Below are 14,959 nucleotides of genomic sequence, written 5' to 3'. Positions count from 1 at the left end.
ATACTAGTAAATAAATCAAAATTTTACCTAAGTAACTCTGGAATAATTAATATTTTTTTCTAATTTCAAAAATTAATAATTTGATAATTAACAAATTTTAAATTTATAATATTATATAGAACTAATTATTTTCATAATAATACTATAAAAATATTTTCCTTACAATTTCTTTTACTGTAATTTTATAATTATTCAATTATAATAAAAATCATAAAACTAACATACCGATAAATAAATATGTCTAAAATAAGTTATGACAGTTTTTTCTGTAATTACAAAAAGAGTTAAAAATTAAAGTTCCCGCCTCGCCTCCTACGCACCAAAGGCGGAGAATGGAGCACGCGCCCTTTAGCAATAGAGGCAGTAAGTCAAGTTGTCCACTTTTCAGTTTTAGATTCTTTCTTAGACCAACTGTTTGACTCTTTCTGTTTTGTTCCCTTCACCTCCTCTCCACAAAATTCTCTCAAACATTTTTCCGCCACAACAATCTCCCCATGTTTCTTTTGAACCAATCCATGCCAAACCCTACCTCCTCCTCCTCATCCTAACCTCATCACTCTCTCTCTCTCTCTCTCCCCTTTTCCTCCTTTTCTTTCAATATCTCTGCTGACTTTCATGGACAGCATCGCCCTCACTCATCACTTCCGCTCATGGCTCTCCTTGCTTTCCCCCGCTCTCTCCCTCTCCCTTTCCCGCCTTTTTACTTCTTCTCTCCTCGCCCAACCCCGCGCCCTTCCTTCATTTGCTCGCTCTCTGCTGGAGCCGGACGGACCAAGAGCGGCTCCGCCATTCTCTGGTTCAAACACGATCTCCGCCTCGACGATCACCCCGCACTCGTCGCTGCTGCTGAAACGCACCGTTCTCTGCTCCCTCTCTACGTCTTCGATCACCGCATTCTCTCTCGTCAGTCCTTCCTTCACTCTTCAACTTTTAGCTGTTTTTAACTTCCTCGTAAATGTCGATTTTTTTCGAATTTTTTTAAATTCGAAATTATTTTGTCATTCAGGTTATTCTGATGAAATGCTGGAACTAGTTCTCTTCGCTTTGGAAGATTTGAGAAATTCTTTGAAGGAACAAGGCTCTAATTTGATGATTCGATTTGGGAGTGCTGAAAATGTCATTACAGAGCTTGTAAAAGAGGTTATTTTCTATGTCATATTTTTTCAATAGGAGACCGAAAAAAAAATTCTAGCCTTTTTTTGCTCATTTTTTGTTAAAATTTTCACTGCGAATTGGAACAGGTGAAAGCTACGGATGTGTTCGTTGAAGAGGAGGTAGAGTATGAAATGCGCCAGATTGTTGGAGTTGTCAAGGATACATTGGAAACGTCGTCGTCTTTAGATGGGAATCCGGACATTGTCATGTGGAGGACTCCATTCTATGATGTTAAGGTGGTCATGTTTTCTTATTCTGTTGTTTGAATTTTTCTTACAGAACGAGTTTTTTCTTTTGCTTTTTCTTTTTTTTGTGCTGTTCCTAACGTTTTCATTGTATACTATACTGTGCTGTGTAGAATCTGAAGGACTTGCCTGCATCATATAATGACTTTAAAAAACTGAAGTTACTACCAACCTCGCCTCTTCCTCCAGTAACATTACCTAATGTAGAAACCAAATTGGATTGGGGTAAGTTTCTGGTGGTAATGGGAAAATGCTATTTATGCTTAAAAGATTTTTTGTTTATATTGTGATTACTCCCATGGAGCCTCATAAGTTATAACTGAAATATGAATCAGGTCCTCTGCCTACGTTTAGTGATCTTAAGGAATTTATCAAAGAGAAACCAGGCAAAGGGAGTTGGAGTTTGATGAAGGAGATGCCAGCTGAAGCCATATTGAAGGAGAAATTATCAAAACCATCAGGAACCAACAGAAATAGTTTGAGTGTGGAAAGCATTGAACGAAGAAGACTAGATAAATCTGTTTTTGTTACTCGAAAAGGTGATGTTGTGGCAGGTGGGACAAACTCTTTGCTGAATGCATCGGCTGCATACTTGAGATATTTGGAGGGAACAGCTCGAGATGACTGGCAAGAGTATGTGGGGAATTTATACCACCTAATTCATTTAACTTGTGCTTAAAATATTTGTGAGGATGTTCAGGTTTGATTGTGTTGGTTTTGGCCATTTGGGTTGTTGCAAAATGAATTTGTCTTAACACCTTTGCTTTCCAAGTACACACTGTCAGTTTGTATTTTATCAGTATGACAAGGGAAGAATGTTATTTGAAGAATGATGCAGACAAGGTCATATTACCTATATGTTTTAATTAACTAAATGTTGTTTGAATTGATTTTGTTGTAGGGTACATGAAAGGCTACGCAATGCTGAAAGTAGGGACGGAGCCTCTTTTACTTCGCTTTTTGGCCCTGCTCTTTGTCTTGGCATCATATCTAGAAGGAGAGTGCATTATGAAGCTATCACTTATGAGAGAGAACGAAATGCTGGATTTCTATCTCCATTTGGATATTCTGCAGCCACTGTTGCTGCAGCAGCTGATGCTGTATGCTGCATGGAGGTAATTGCTACTTGACGTCAGTATTTGTACAAATAGAAATGCTTAGTTGGTGATTCTTCTGAATGATTTTGTTTTTTGTATGATGTTCATTGAGGGAATTTTTCTCCTTAGGTTTTGATAGACATTTTTTAGTGCAAGGCCTTCTAAATCATTACAGTTGATTTTGGTGGCAGTGGTTTTGGCTTTTGGCTCTAAAAAGTCAACTAAGTAATGAAGGACTATATTCTGTACGGATTTGGAGATGGCGTGGCCATCTGATTCAGGTTTGCTATTGACAACTGATTCATACATTTGATTTAAGCAGTGTAGTTTATTTTGTGATTATAACTTCTGTTGGGATAAGAGATTTTATGCATTCTTGATATACTTAAGTACTTTACTGTGTGTAGGTTATAGATTTCTGTTACTTATCATTAAGAACCAACCTATTTTCCAGTATACAGTGGTTGGCAATGAAGGTCCTGCAATTTTTCTTGTACATGGTTTTGGTGCTTTTCTTGAGCACTACCGTGACAATATAAATGGCATGGCTGAAAGTGGAAACCGTGTCTGGGCCATCACGATGTTAGGATTTGGCAAATCAGAAAAGCCCAATGTCATGTATACTGAACTGCTGTGGGCTGAACTGCTAAGAGATTTTATCATAGAAGTTGTGGGTGAGCCAGTGCACATAGTAGGGAACTCAATTGGTGGTATGTTATCACATTGTACCTTTCTTAAACTGCCCACTACAATCTCTTCCTCTCTAGCAGAAAGTAGCTTACCTGTTTGACTCCACAATTTGTTATTTCTTTTCATTAGTGATTTGCTTATTCAGTTATATTTCCAGGTTTTTTTGTTGCTATTGTTGCTAGTCTTTGGCCTACTTTGGTCAAGTCTATCATCCTTATCAACAGTGCTGGCGATGTTATTCCTGGATTTTCTTCTCAGCGGTTTTCTAATGTAAGTCCATCCAAATATTACACAAGTTTTCTGATCTTAATTTGTAGCTAACCAGTTTTTATGAATTATGACATTTGTGCTTTTTGTCTCTCGAAGCTACCTATTTTGTCAGTATTGCTGAGAAATAGTGCTCATCTACCTTCAACTTGATTATTATTTGGCAATTTTTGTTTGTCTCTCATGTTTATTCCTATGCTTACCTTGTTCAGTGAAAACTGAAAAAGGGTGTTAGAACCCATGTTTGGATTGACTCTTTCAGTTTTGAGAAATAGCCTAGTATCAAGCAATAGTCTAACTAACATCTCCAGCATTTGATATTCGATTAACTGTTATAGGAAAGGGGAACCTCAGGTGCTGCAAGGCTGGGTGCTCAACTTCTTTTATTCTATTTGAAGTTGAATATCAGGAACATAGTTAAAAATTTCTACCCCACTGTAAGGGTTTTTCCATTGCTGCTTGCTACTTTCTTATTTGCTTTTCTGTTTGCATGTTGCCTGACTTAGTTGAGTGGCCTTTGACCTTTTTGCAGAAAACTAAGCGAGCTGATGATTGGCTTATTAATGAAATGCTGAGAGCAGTATCCTCTTTGTTATTTGAAATGTATGAGCACGCACGCACACACATACACACAAACTTGTGCGCACACTCCAGAAACCACAAAATGTTGTTTAGTGGAACTATGATCAAATATCTTTGCCCCCTAAAAAAGACAGATCTTTAACATACCTAAGTCCTATGATCCTGGTGTGCTAGTGGTCCTGGAAAGTATTTTCAGCCTTGACCTCTCAATCCCTTTGAACTTCCTCTTGCAAGGATATGAGGAAAAGGTTCTAATTGTGCAGGTAAATTCCTTCTATACAGCAAAGAAGTTATTATTCTCTCTCTATGGCTTGTGGTCTGGTTGTGTATTAGATTTGGTTGCTTATGAGCATTTCAATTCTTGTTAGGGAATGAAAGACCCACTCTCAGACTCCAAGGCGAAACTAGCCATGCTTAAAGAGCATTGTGCCGGGCTTGTAATAAGGGAATTGGATGCTGGTAATAAGCTCTTTTTGTCCCCCCAAAATACTGTTGCCCACTCTCCCCTCCCCCATTCCCCCAAATTGTTAAGTCTTCCCTTTTGATTGTTCGCCATTTTTTTGACATTTCAGGTCATTGCCCCCATGATGAGCAGCCAGAAAAAGTGAATTCCATCATCTGTGAATGGATAGTAGCCGTTGAAAGAAAACTAACCGCAGAGAGTCATTTGTAGCACTCCACGTTTCTTCCGAAGCCTGGCCTAGGTCGTTAAATCTGGTTTGGGTTTATTGTCAGGCCTCGTTTAAATCTTACAAATGCCTTATTAAAATCGAATGTCTCCATAGGCTAACATCTTAACAATATTCAATTCCAAATCGACCTTAATACATAATCTTTGAAGGTAATTCATTATTGTAGAACCTTCTTTGTCCTTGTAAAGACTTTAATTGGGATGTCTCATACATGGCAATGAAATAAATAGCAGTAGACATACCATTCATCTATAACTAATTGCCATCACAAATTGCTTGCAGCGTTAAATAAAGAAAATCTACCCATAATTACGTTAAAACATTTCTTAAGTGAAAAATACAATAAAGTCCTTCAACCTACTTCCCAAATAAATCAAGGAATGTGTATCTAAAGCTACAACAATCACTTACGGGCACAGCTGCAGAATCAAACAGCTAACGCCTTGCAGCCCTATCATCCACAACCTCGTCAACCATGGCAAATTGTCATTCCGCAATTTCCTCACGTTTTGCTGCAATCCTTTAATCCTTTCCAAGTTTTCTCATGTCAATAAAGCCGCTCAAATGAAAAGATCTTTCACTGTAATCATGCCACGTGTTCTTTTACCGCTATACTCACCATTCTCCCTCGTATTTGTTATTTTTATTCTCTTCCTCCGTACATTTTGGTTTGATACTTAATATCCAGTCAGTTACAAAAACAAGCCCGCTTTCCTTCTGTCCAAGAGCTTCACTTCTTCCAAATAACTTGAGATGTCAGGAACTATCCCTCCATTACGGCATCTTATAATCCCATCCCCTACTAGATCAGTCAACAAATCGGTTGGTTCTTTGGCTCCTCCATGCTGCAAAAGTTTTGCTCTGAGCGCAGTGCCGGTTGCCAGTGATAGAGGATCCTCTTCGCATAGCTTCTTCCATATGGTTGCAGCAAAACACTTGGCATACAAGTAGCTGTAGTAACCTACCAAATTAAGCAAAAATTCATCAAACGAAAAGTGGTGCACACATTCCACTCCCACATCACAAGAAGCACACAGAAATTATAACTTAACAGCTGAGGAACATACCAAGCTTAGAAAAAGCAGCTAGGACACCTATGTCAATTTGTAAGAAGTTCTATTACATTTTCATTCATAATAGTAATAATAATCAAAGAAAGTAGTACACAGATTAGATGTATAATGTATATTATGTTGCTAAAGTTACAAACTATGACAAATTAGGTAATATTTAGTTAAGCAAATGTAACCAGCAATCCGTCAACTAGCAAGTGATCAAAGCCTAATCGCATTTTCAGGATATCAAGTGTTTTCACTTATCTCCAACACAGTTGGACAAAACATTGGAAAATTATTTGCATCATCCAGAGAGTAATAAATATCTTGAGCTTGAGTCATAGATGAGGTATGTCCGTCATTGAACAGCTTTTCAACATGAATATTCTAACATTTTCAAGGAACAAGATCAGATTGGTCCATGTTTATGTCACTCCAAATCACTGGTGTACAAATAATATTATCTTTTCTTAATATTGAAAATTACCAAGTTAATATGAAAATGATCCTTTCAAAAGAACCACCTGCATTGTGCCGTTTAGCCATGGCAGATGATATAAAATCATTATTTATTAATCATAGTTAGTGGCATAATGATAGTCATGACCTTGTAGCATTGTTTATGTTATGCCCTCTGAACCTTAAATCTGAGCAGTAGATCATGCATGTTTATAATGTATTTAAGGAGCAAGTTTAGATTGGTCCATGTTTAAATTGTTCTAGATCACTAGTCCATACTACTATGATTGGTCCATATTTATAATGTACTGAAGGAGCAGTATGAATATTCTCTTGATATTGACCGCTACCAAGTTACTTATTAATTAATAAGATCCATTAAGTAAATGATTTTGAAATACACATATTGTGCCCTTTAGACTAGGGATATGATATAAAGTAATTACAACTTTCTTCATTGATTTGTATGAATTATGCAGTGATGGTCACGACCTTGTACATTGTTTATTATGGCTGAAATATTTTAACCTCAAATTTCACTTTAAACACACAGCTCTAAACATAAGGAAAAAGGAAATGCAAAACGTACTACTTCATTACACGTCTATGAAAACACAAATTATGGTGCAACAGTCTTATCTGAGATTTATAAAAAAAGTTGCTGTCTTCAGCACCTTGAGCTAGTGTTAGAACATGCCATCAGCTCATTTTTATGATTTCATTGACAAAGGAAGATAAAACTATACTTAAAAAACTTATGCATTAAAAAAATTTATGATTATAAACATTACCAGCACCATAGGTGATAAAGTGACTGAACCGGATCTGCAAATGTGTAGCATCCACATGCTTCCCACTGCAGTGTTGTCTTTTCAAATGTGCAACAATAGAACTTGTATTACTTGGCACAGGTAACTGTTCCCCGAAGAGTGTTTGGTCAACCAAAGCAAAAAATATCTAATGAATGCCAAACCGGAAACCACAAAGCTTGGTCAATTTTTTATCCATACATCAAATGTGCTTTAAAACATTATATGCTGATATGTTCAGAGGACTAGATAAACCTGACGTTGCAATTCAGTTGCAGCAAACATGTCTCTTGCTCTGTTAAGTGACTTTACCAACTTCTCAGGTATCACTTCTCCAGTTGAATAATGTCTAGCAAATTTCCTCAGGACTCTGTAATCTCGAGCATAGTACCTAGAAGCATTATGAAAATAACAGTCAGGTGGTGATAAGGCACTGGACATGTGTTAAAAACATTAAAATGCACCATACACATGCACAAATACCGTCTCTCCCCCTCTCCAAAAATCAGGTTGGTAATAATAAGCACAAGACATCTCAAAACTTAAAATGGACCATATACATACATTCAACTTATGTCAAAATGGACCACACATACATCTCTCCTGTGGGAAAAGGAACATATACATTTTAACAGCATTCATGCACATCAGCTTTATTTCAACTTAGACATTCTCAAACTAGCTTAGTTTTGTTGGGTATGTAAGAAAGGACAAAGAGATTACTGCAGAAACTGCAGCATTCCACTCACTCAAATAGATGCGAAGGTGTCTCGGCAAAGTCGAGAGCCACCCTAGTGCCTGAGAAATGTTGATAATCCTACATGAATAACCAAAAAAGATTACAATGAAAACAATAAGGACTTATAGTTAGCTTTCTTGGTGGTAAAGTCTCAACAAATTACCGTTCTTGAGAGCAATGCATGAAGAGCATGTCCGAATTCATGAAATAGAGTTTCTAGTTCTGAATGATTAAGCCGCACAGTTGATGAATGATGAGACTTTGAAAAATTAAAAACAAGGGCCATAACCTGCATAAACACCAAGAAATTAATGATTAAATCACAAGAAGTTTCAGGATAAATGAATAAGGGCAGCACTAGAATTTTATTTAAGATACAGCTCAATTGCAAAGATTTGTTTAGATGGAAATATAACAAAGTTCTAGAAAGAGAAAAAAGAGCATGCAAACAAAGTTGACCAATGCTTATAACTCTATTTACATACAGGGAGTTGATATTCAGTGTCAGAAATTTTTCGTCCCCCTTTAATTGCAAAAGTGGCACAACCTGGATATTTGCCTTTCCTTGAGTACAAATCGAGGTACAGATACCCTAAGTCACCCTGAAGAAAATGCATAATACCACATTATAATGCTGTAATATATATGAAACAACAAGAAAAGTCAGCAGAAAAATATTCCAACATTTATAAACTTGTAATGAAAGCATCTGTGACTCTATGTTCAGCACCTTATTGTTAAAAAAAAGATGAATAAAGTAGGTGGTCTCCAAATGGGCAAAATTCAGAATTAGAAAGAAAGCAGATAAACATCAGGTCCCTCCATACAACAAATGCAAGTCCATTGCAGTGTCAGAAGTTAGCAGAAATGCAACTACCGAACTAATGTATTCAAGGCAAACATCATTATAGAAAACCAAAAGTTAAGAATTACTGCTATCAGGAAATTCAAAATATTAAACAGTTGAGGCAAGAAAAGCTGTGGAAAAAAAGAACTAAATATCTTTAAAAGGATTATCCTTATGGAGGCGAAATATTATGAGCTCAGAATAGATGCTAACTGTCTTGTCAGTATCCTTCATAATCTGAAGATACTTTTCCAAACTAATCTGCACAGTTCCACCATCCATGCACATACCTCTCCAGGATGATGAAGGCACATTTTAAGCACATCAGGGTGCCATGATTCACCAGGTGCCATGGGCACACTATCAAAGTTTGCACCAAATAGTGACTCCACTAGCAGTTTCAAGCCCTCAATACACTGTGGCAGAGAGAAATATGATGCCACAACCTGAAACAATATGGGGACCAAAAAGTCTTAAGAGAAACTAGAATATTAAAAAGAAAAAACTGGAACTCATGATCATAAGTTCAACACAACTTTGCTACTTATAAATTGTAAGCAAAACAGGTAGAAGTTTATAACCTACAGACGAGTTCAATCTGTAGGCAGACGACCTCATCATTGCTGTGTAGTATGCCTCATCCCATGGTTCTAGATCTACACATCTTTGACCACATATATCTCCCTTCAAATTTCTAATTGTCTTAAACTCCTGCAGGGAAAATGACAAATCAGAAGAGTATGGAAACAGCAACAAAATATACAGCCACCTATGGGGTCAACATCTTCAACACCTCACAAGTACTTATAAGAAACCTGTTATACCGTGTCAGCACTTGGTTTGACAATGTTGCTCATCTCAAGCAAAAAGGAGACCACCACTTCTGGCGATGAAGTCATGTTTAGTTTCATTACAAATTCAGCATAGGATTTACATCCCATTATCTGCATTATTCGAAAGGAGAAAATTAGTGGCTCATAAATCATAAGAATTCATTAAAAAATTTCAACTACTGCATGAATCAGAAAACTTATTCTAAACTGTGAAAATAATGTAAAAGCATTCTACTCACAACCAACTTCCTATTTGAACCATACCGATCATCTCAAGATATTCAAAGGAATTAAGATTATAGCATGTTATTTATTTCTAGCCATACAGCTGTGACCATTTAAAACCGAGCCCAGGCATATATCCTTCTCATCAAGAACTAAATTTCTACTTTGATCAATTACAATTATGATGTTAAAAGACTATGGCAAATTTCCACGAGGAGCTTAATTAATTGCTTGATAATGAAAGATTGGAATTTCAAGATGATATTGAGTTACTGAACAGAAGCCAGGCCAATGATGTTGGCTGCTACGATAAGAATATATGATCCTGGAACATGAACATTGACCAGACCATAGAAGTAGATCCTGAACTTGCTGGTCAAACACATTATCTTCCATCTGAGTTGCAAATATTATCTTCCTAAAACTAGCAAATTTTTCTCATTGACTTCATCCAACATAGAAAAACTAAACAAGTTTGAGATGCAATGTGAGGAAGACTTCTTCAGTTTTTAAAGTTAAGAAAAGCTATCAACTTAGATGTTTTTAGTAATACATCCAACGTGTGGGCCGCATTACATTGTCATGAAGTGATTTTTGCATCACACTATAATGAAATAAAATTTCATTGCTGCTTTTTTCTAGAGTCCGTACGTGATTATAAATTACCTGAGCAAGCTCATGTCTGGAAGCTATAAGTTTATCAAGAACTTCATGGTTTGCATGTGGGACAGAGTTACCTTTCAAATATGCCAGTTTCCTAACCTGAAAAAGTAAGTGAGGGGGCGGACTTGATTAGACCAGACTAAAATTGGCAAATAATTATAATCAAATGATGCCCCATTTAAAATGCAGATTCTCCACCACTCTCAAAAAGGGAAACTCAGTGTCGACTAAGTAAACTTATTAGAGAGAGCATATAATATCATAACTGAATAATGTTATTTGCCAAAATCTAGCACCTGAAACACTGATTTCGCCACCTGTGCAAGCCCCAACTTTATTTAAATGTAGAAAAGTGTTATTGATTTCTTCAATCCAAAAGATGAAAGCTACCTGATCATCTGCTGTCCATTGCAAAACAGAAGATAGAGTATGCGGCTCTGTTATGATCCGGAAGCCCTTTTCTTGTTCATCATCTAATGAGCCTAATGCCTCCTTTGACACTCCAGATTTCATACGATAGATAGGCTTAAGGAGATGTTGTATGGGTCTTGGGATACGTGATGCGGGAAATATATCCACATGACCTGGGTCAATAATAATATTTTCACCATACCTGGGAGCATGCAATAGCATACAAAATATAAATCAAAATCCAGTAGCCACCTGCACAAACAATATTATCATAATGCTACTGAGACGTAGACAGAACGCCAGAAAAAGGGTAATGGGCTTACTCCCTGCATAGCTGAAGAGCATGTAGATTTAGTTGATTCACTCGATCTAATTTTCCTGAAATAGGAAGTGGATGTTTACACTTTAGTTCCTAAAGGCAAAAAATTATGCTGTGATAAAACTGATTGTCAGTATCAAATGAATATTTACCAGAAGGGAGATGAATGCCACCCTTCTCAAAGTCAATACGGAAGTAGTGGGCAGCTCTACAAGCTTCCTCAGTAAGCAAATGACCATCTTGCTCTGCTTTTTTCACCGCATTATAAAGAGTATGATTTGTATTGAGAAACTGTAATGACAACAATAAAAATAGCTCATAAATTCTCAATGCACATGCAATGCAAAATTGATGCAAAATATGCTACTATAACCTGACTATTCTACATCAAAGTTTTCTTGTACGATGTAGTTTTCCCCCAAAGATATTATTGCCCATAAACTGTCATGGAAAAATGTCTGCCATTGTCTTAACAAATCACAAACATAAGGGAACTAGAACGTCTATGGTTAACATCATTGGTCACCTCACATGTAGATATTCATTAATTCTCATGGACGCTTTGGTAGCCTCCTCCACATATTCTCTGAAACAACAAAATTTACAATGTATATATTTAAAAGTAAAACAAAACAATAAACATCGCATTTCAAAATCAACATAAATTTAACTATATCATTCAAGTTTATAAATAAATAACCTGGCTGGATGAGTTTGTCTGCAGAATTCGGCGGAATCAACAACAGAACAGACCTACAAAATCAAACTTAGTGAAGGTATTTCTTAAAAATGATATTAACAAAGGAAACAATTATGAATATGGTTAAAAACCTACAGTGTCCGAAATCTCATCCATGGCACGAATTATTTCAGCCGAAGATGGCATACCAGATATATAATCTACCAGCTCCCCTGACCTAACAACAGAAAGGCATGAATTAATTAGAAGTTAAAGGAAAACCTAAACTTATAAAATAACTGATTGTTCAGATTGGCTACTAATAATTTGTAGCTCACAGAAGTGTTGAAGCTCCAAGCAGCCAAAGAAATGACAACATTTTGAAAAAGAAAATCAAAAACTTTGAGGTTATTGAAGAAACTCTTTTACCTTTCAATGGCCTCATCCACGAAGCGTTGGAAACCTTTAGGGGACTTCAAGTGATCGAAACCGTAAAGACCAGTCGGGGATCCGTTTTGTCGATCAACGGCGCGGGTTCTGAAGTGGCGGTGGTTAATGAACGGTTTGGATAGACATTGGAGATGGATATTGAGGTCGCGCCTCCCGATAAGGTTCCACATTTCTTTGCCCGTGCTTGCGGCGCTGCGCTGCGCCGCGACAGTTTTGTTTCTGCTGCTGTCAAAAGCTTTCAAACGGGATTTTCTTTGCAGGGAAGCTAGTGTTGAAAATGGATCAGGATGCGTGCGGATGATCGGGTCATCGGATGCAGCCTTCAAAAGAAAAGTAAATGAATATGGACTTAGGACTCGAGAAATATTCTACCTATCTTAAATGACAATGGTTCAAGAGGTCCACGGTCCAATTGTTGAGCTTGGACAATGATTTTTAAGGTCGAACTTAACCAAACCCAGCCCAATGTTAAATTAATTAACTAAATAATGTTTTATACATTTAATTTTTAAAAAATATTGGATAATATTTAAATATAAATATAATCTTTTTAGTAATTAAATTTAGGTCCATGGACAGGTCTAAACTCAATTCTCAAAATTTCAAGCTCAAAAATTTCTAATGATACAAATATTAATAAGTACATAATAATTTTTATAAATTAATACTCAATAAATTAATAATTTTGATTAAATAATATTTTTGATCAATCTCGACTTAGGAATAATGTGATAAATTAATAATTCGTTAAATTTATAATATAATAGATTTTTAAAAAATACATAAGTCCTACTTGATATATAAATTAATAATCTCCTTATACATCAAAATTATATATATATATATATATATATGTGTGTGTGTGTGTGTGTGTGTGTGTGATATTCAATTAGCAAGCTTTTGTAAAATATGATTCTAATATTACATGTGTCTTCCTAAAATTGATATCTCCTTAAACCTCATCTCTAACTTTTCTTAATACATTAAAAAGTTCTTGTATAATATTCTCATATTGTAAGAGAAAATTATGTAATGTAATTTTTGCTTTGAGTGTATATTTACACGAGACAAACTCTAATAAAGAATTATTACTTTTAATTTTATTTTTTTATCATTTTTCATGATGTTCTCAACAATTTGCTTGTCACCCATCAATTCTACAATTGCATCATTTCAACAATTTACTAGTCACTCAATAACCCTATAGTTGCCTCATTTTCTTCTTAATAATTTGTTTGTCACTCAATAAGTCTACAATTGTCTCATTTTCTCCTAAATAGTTTAAAAGATTTTCAACATTCATTGTATCACAATACTTCAACTCTTTAATTAAAATATGCAATTGTTGAATGCCTCCATCATCTAAGTGTTAATCCAAATTATCCGAAGTCATGTTATCCATAGACTTAATTTTACAATGTCAAAAACAATTTACAATTGTACTTAATTGAACATCTGTTGTCCAAGCCGAGATTGCAAAATTCATTAATTCTAAAACATTTATCTTCTCTATATTTAGAATCTCAATTTCATAACCCTCCAAAAAATTTCAATAAATTAATAAATTGTTATTTTAATAATATCTCAATTAATTGATAAGTTTTCATGGTCCCAAAAGCATTAATTTATAGAAATGTAATTGTATGTTCTTGGTATAAGATTCTAAACTATAAATAATTTCATATCCTTAAAATTTCATTGGATTGGTATTTTTTATTTTTTATTAAAAATGAATAAATATAAACAAACAATAAAAATTTAAATAAATTTTGATATATATAAAAATTCTGTACATATTATCTCTCATGTCAATATGGATCTTGAAGTCCTAGCAACTAGAGGTTTTCTATTTTCTTTTGTCTTTTTTCATAGTGTTTTATCATATGAAAAATTAAACAATGCTATTATTGTAAAATCTTTGTAATGTCTAAATTCCCACCAGCAATTCTACGAGAACGAAAGTAACCAGTTATAGGATAGAAATAGATTTGGTTGGAACTAATTCTAGCAACCTTGTTCTTTTCCTTTTCACATTTCAGTTGAACAATGCTACTTATCCAATCCTACTTGAACCAAATGGGATAACAATGATGGTAAAAATGAAGAGAGATATTAGCTTCATTAGTACCTAATAAGAGATTGCCACTATTATTGTGGATAATGTTTTAATAAAAACAAGATTTAAATAGTAATAATCGGTTTAATTTGGATCAAATTTTATTGTATTCGGTTAAGATATTAAATATATATACGTGTACATTTCTCGATGTATAAACTGAAAATTCAAAATGATCCAAATCAAAATGAATTGAATTTTTTAATTTTTTTTTATAAAATAAAAATATTTATTTTATTTTTAAAATTTTGTAAATAAATTAAAAAATAAAATTTTTGAAAATTTGAAAAACCGAATAACTAAATTGGTGGAATTTGATTTTAAAAAGTATTTCATTTGATTGCTAAGAATCAGAAGTTGATCAAAACTCTATCCAAAATTAAACTCATCAAATAGAATCTATGCATCCTTAAGCAATTTGATGATTTATGTGTAATAATAAGGTGTTCATATTTTTTTATAAGTTAATAGGGTGTTCAACTAAGTAAATAAAATCGTTAGTTTGAAAAAACAATGGATCTGAAATCTTGATTTATGTCAAAATTTTGTTCCCTAAGTCGATTTTTGATTTGAAAATTATATATTATTTTGTTAATTAAGTATAAATGAAATTAAGTCAATATGAT

General features: G+C 34.7%; 2 protein-coding genes across 4 annotated transcripts; one reads left to right on the top strand and one right to left on the bottom strand.

The window, feature by feature from the left end:
• Positions 1 to 464: 464 nt before the first annotated feature.
• Positions 465 to 4,983, top strand: LOC18605386 (DNA photolyase). Its single transcript, XM_007038366.3, has 14 exons — positions 465 to 903; positions 1,007 to 1,140; positions 1,242 to 1,391; positions 1,514 to 1,625; positions 1,736 to 2,033; positions 2,302 to 2,515; positions 2,689 to 2,778; positions 2,952 to 3,207; positions 3,345 to 3,457; positions 3,793 to 3,891; positions 3,987 to 4,034; positions 4,189 to 4,299; positions 4,405 to 4,495; positions 4,609 to 4,983. The coding sequence occupies exons 1-14, from the start codon at positions 651 to 653 to the stop codon at positions 4,707 to 4,709; spliced, it is 2,070 nt and encodes a 689-aa protein (XP_007038428.3). The 5' UTR covers positions 465 to 650; the 3' UTR covers positions 4,710 to 4,983.
• Positions 4,984 to 5,265: 282 nt separating this feature from the next.
• Positions 5,266 to 12,549, bottom strand: LOC18605385 (Zincin-like metalloproteases family protein). Of its 3 annotated transcripts, none has more exons than XM_018117418.2 (17): positions 12,197 to 12,549; positions 11,924 to 12,005; positions 11,789 to 11,841; positions 11,620 to 11,674; positions 11,241 to 11,379; positions 11,093 to 11,147; positions 10,749 to 10,971; positions 10,362 to 10,457; positions 9,462 to 9,581; positions 9,223 to 9,348; positions 8,928 to 9,083; positions 8,276 to 8,392; positions 7,954 to 8,079; positions 7,801 to 7,868; positions 7,307 to 7,442; positions 7,034 to 7,199; positions 5,266 to 5,689 (listed from the first exon to the last, which is right to left on the bottom strand). In XM_018117418.2, exons 1-17 carry the CDS (start codon positions 12,385 to 12,387, stop codon positions 5,421 to 5,423), a joined length of 2,178 nt encoding a protein of 725 aa, XP_017972907.2. In that variant the 5' UTR covers positions 12,388 to 12,549; the 3' UTR covers positions 5,266 to 5,420. The 3 variants fall into 3 exon arrangements, 2 of the variants coding, with proteins under 2 accessions (XP_017972907.2, XP_017972908.2); XM_018117419.2 differs by having other exon boundaries at positions 7,034 to 7,157; XR_016025295.1 differs by having other exon boundaries at positions 5,549 to 5,689; positions 7,034 to 7,157; positions 7,312 to 7,442.
• Between the last annotated feature and the right edge of the window lie 2,410 nt (positions 12,550 to 14,959).

The sequence above is a fragment of the Theobroma cacao genome, chromosome 3 (assembly GCF_053813885.1).
Source record: "Theobroma cacao isolate CCN51 chromosome 3, ASM5381388v1, whole genome shotgun sequence".
Classification (NCBI taxonomy): Eukaryota; Viridiplantae; Streptophyta; class Magnoliopsida; order Malvales; family Malvaceae; genus Theobroma; species Theobroma cacao.
This window is presented reverse-complemented; position numbering and strand designations above follow the sequence as displayed.

Coding starts and splice junctions, on each gene's coding strand:
- LOC18605385 (XM_018117418.2), bottom strand. CDS start 12,387: ATGTGGAACCTTATCGGGAGGCGCGACCTCAATATCCATCTCCAATGT. Junction 11,380..11,619: donor GAATTAATGAATATCTACAT/GTGAGGTGACCA, acceptor TTGTCATTACAG/TTTCTCAATACAAATCATAC. Junction 11,148..11,240: donor TGGCATTCATCTCCCTTCTG/GTAAATATTCAT, acceptor TTCCTATTTCAG/GAAAATTAGATCGAGTGAAT.
- LOC18605386 (XM_007038366.3), top strand. CDS start 651: ATGGCTCTCCTTGCTTTCCCCCGCTCTCTCCCTCTCCCTTTCCCGCCT. Junction 1,392..1,513: donor CTCCATTCTATGATGTTAAG/GTGGTCATGTTT, acceptor TGTGCTGTGTAG/AATCTGAAGGACTTGCCTGC. Junction 4,496..4,608: donor AATAAGGGAATTGGATGCTG/GTAATAAGCTCT, acceptor TTGACATTTCAG/GTCATTGCCCCCATGATGAG.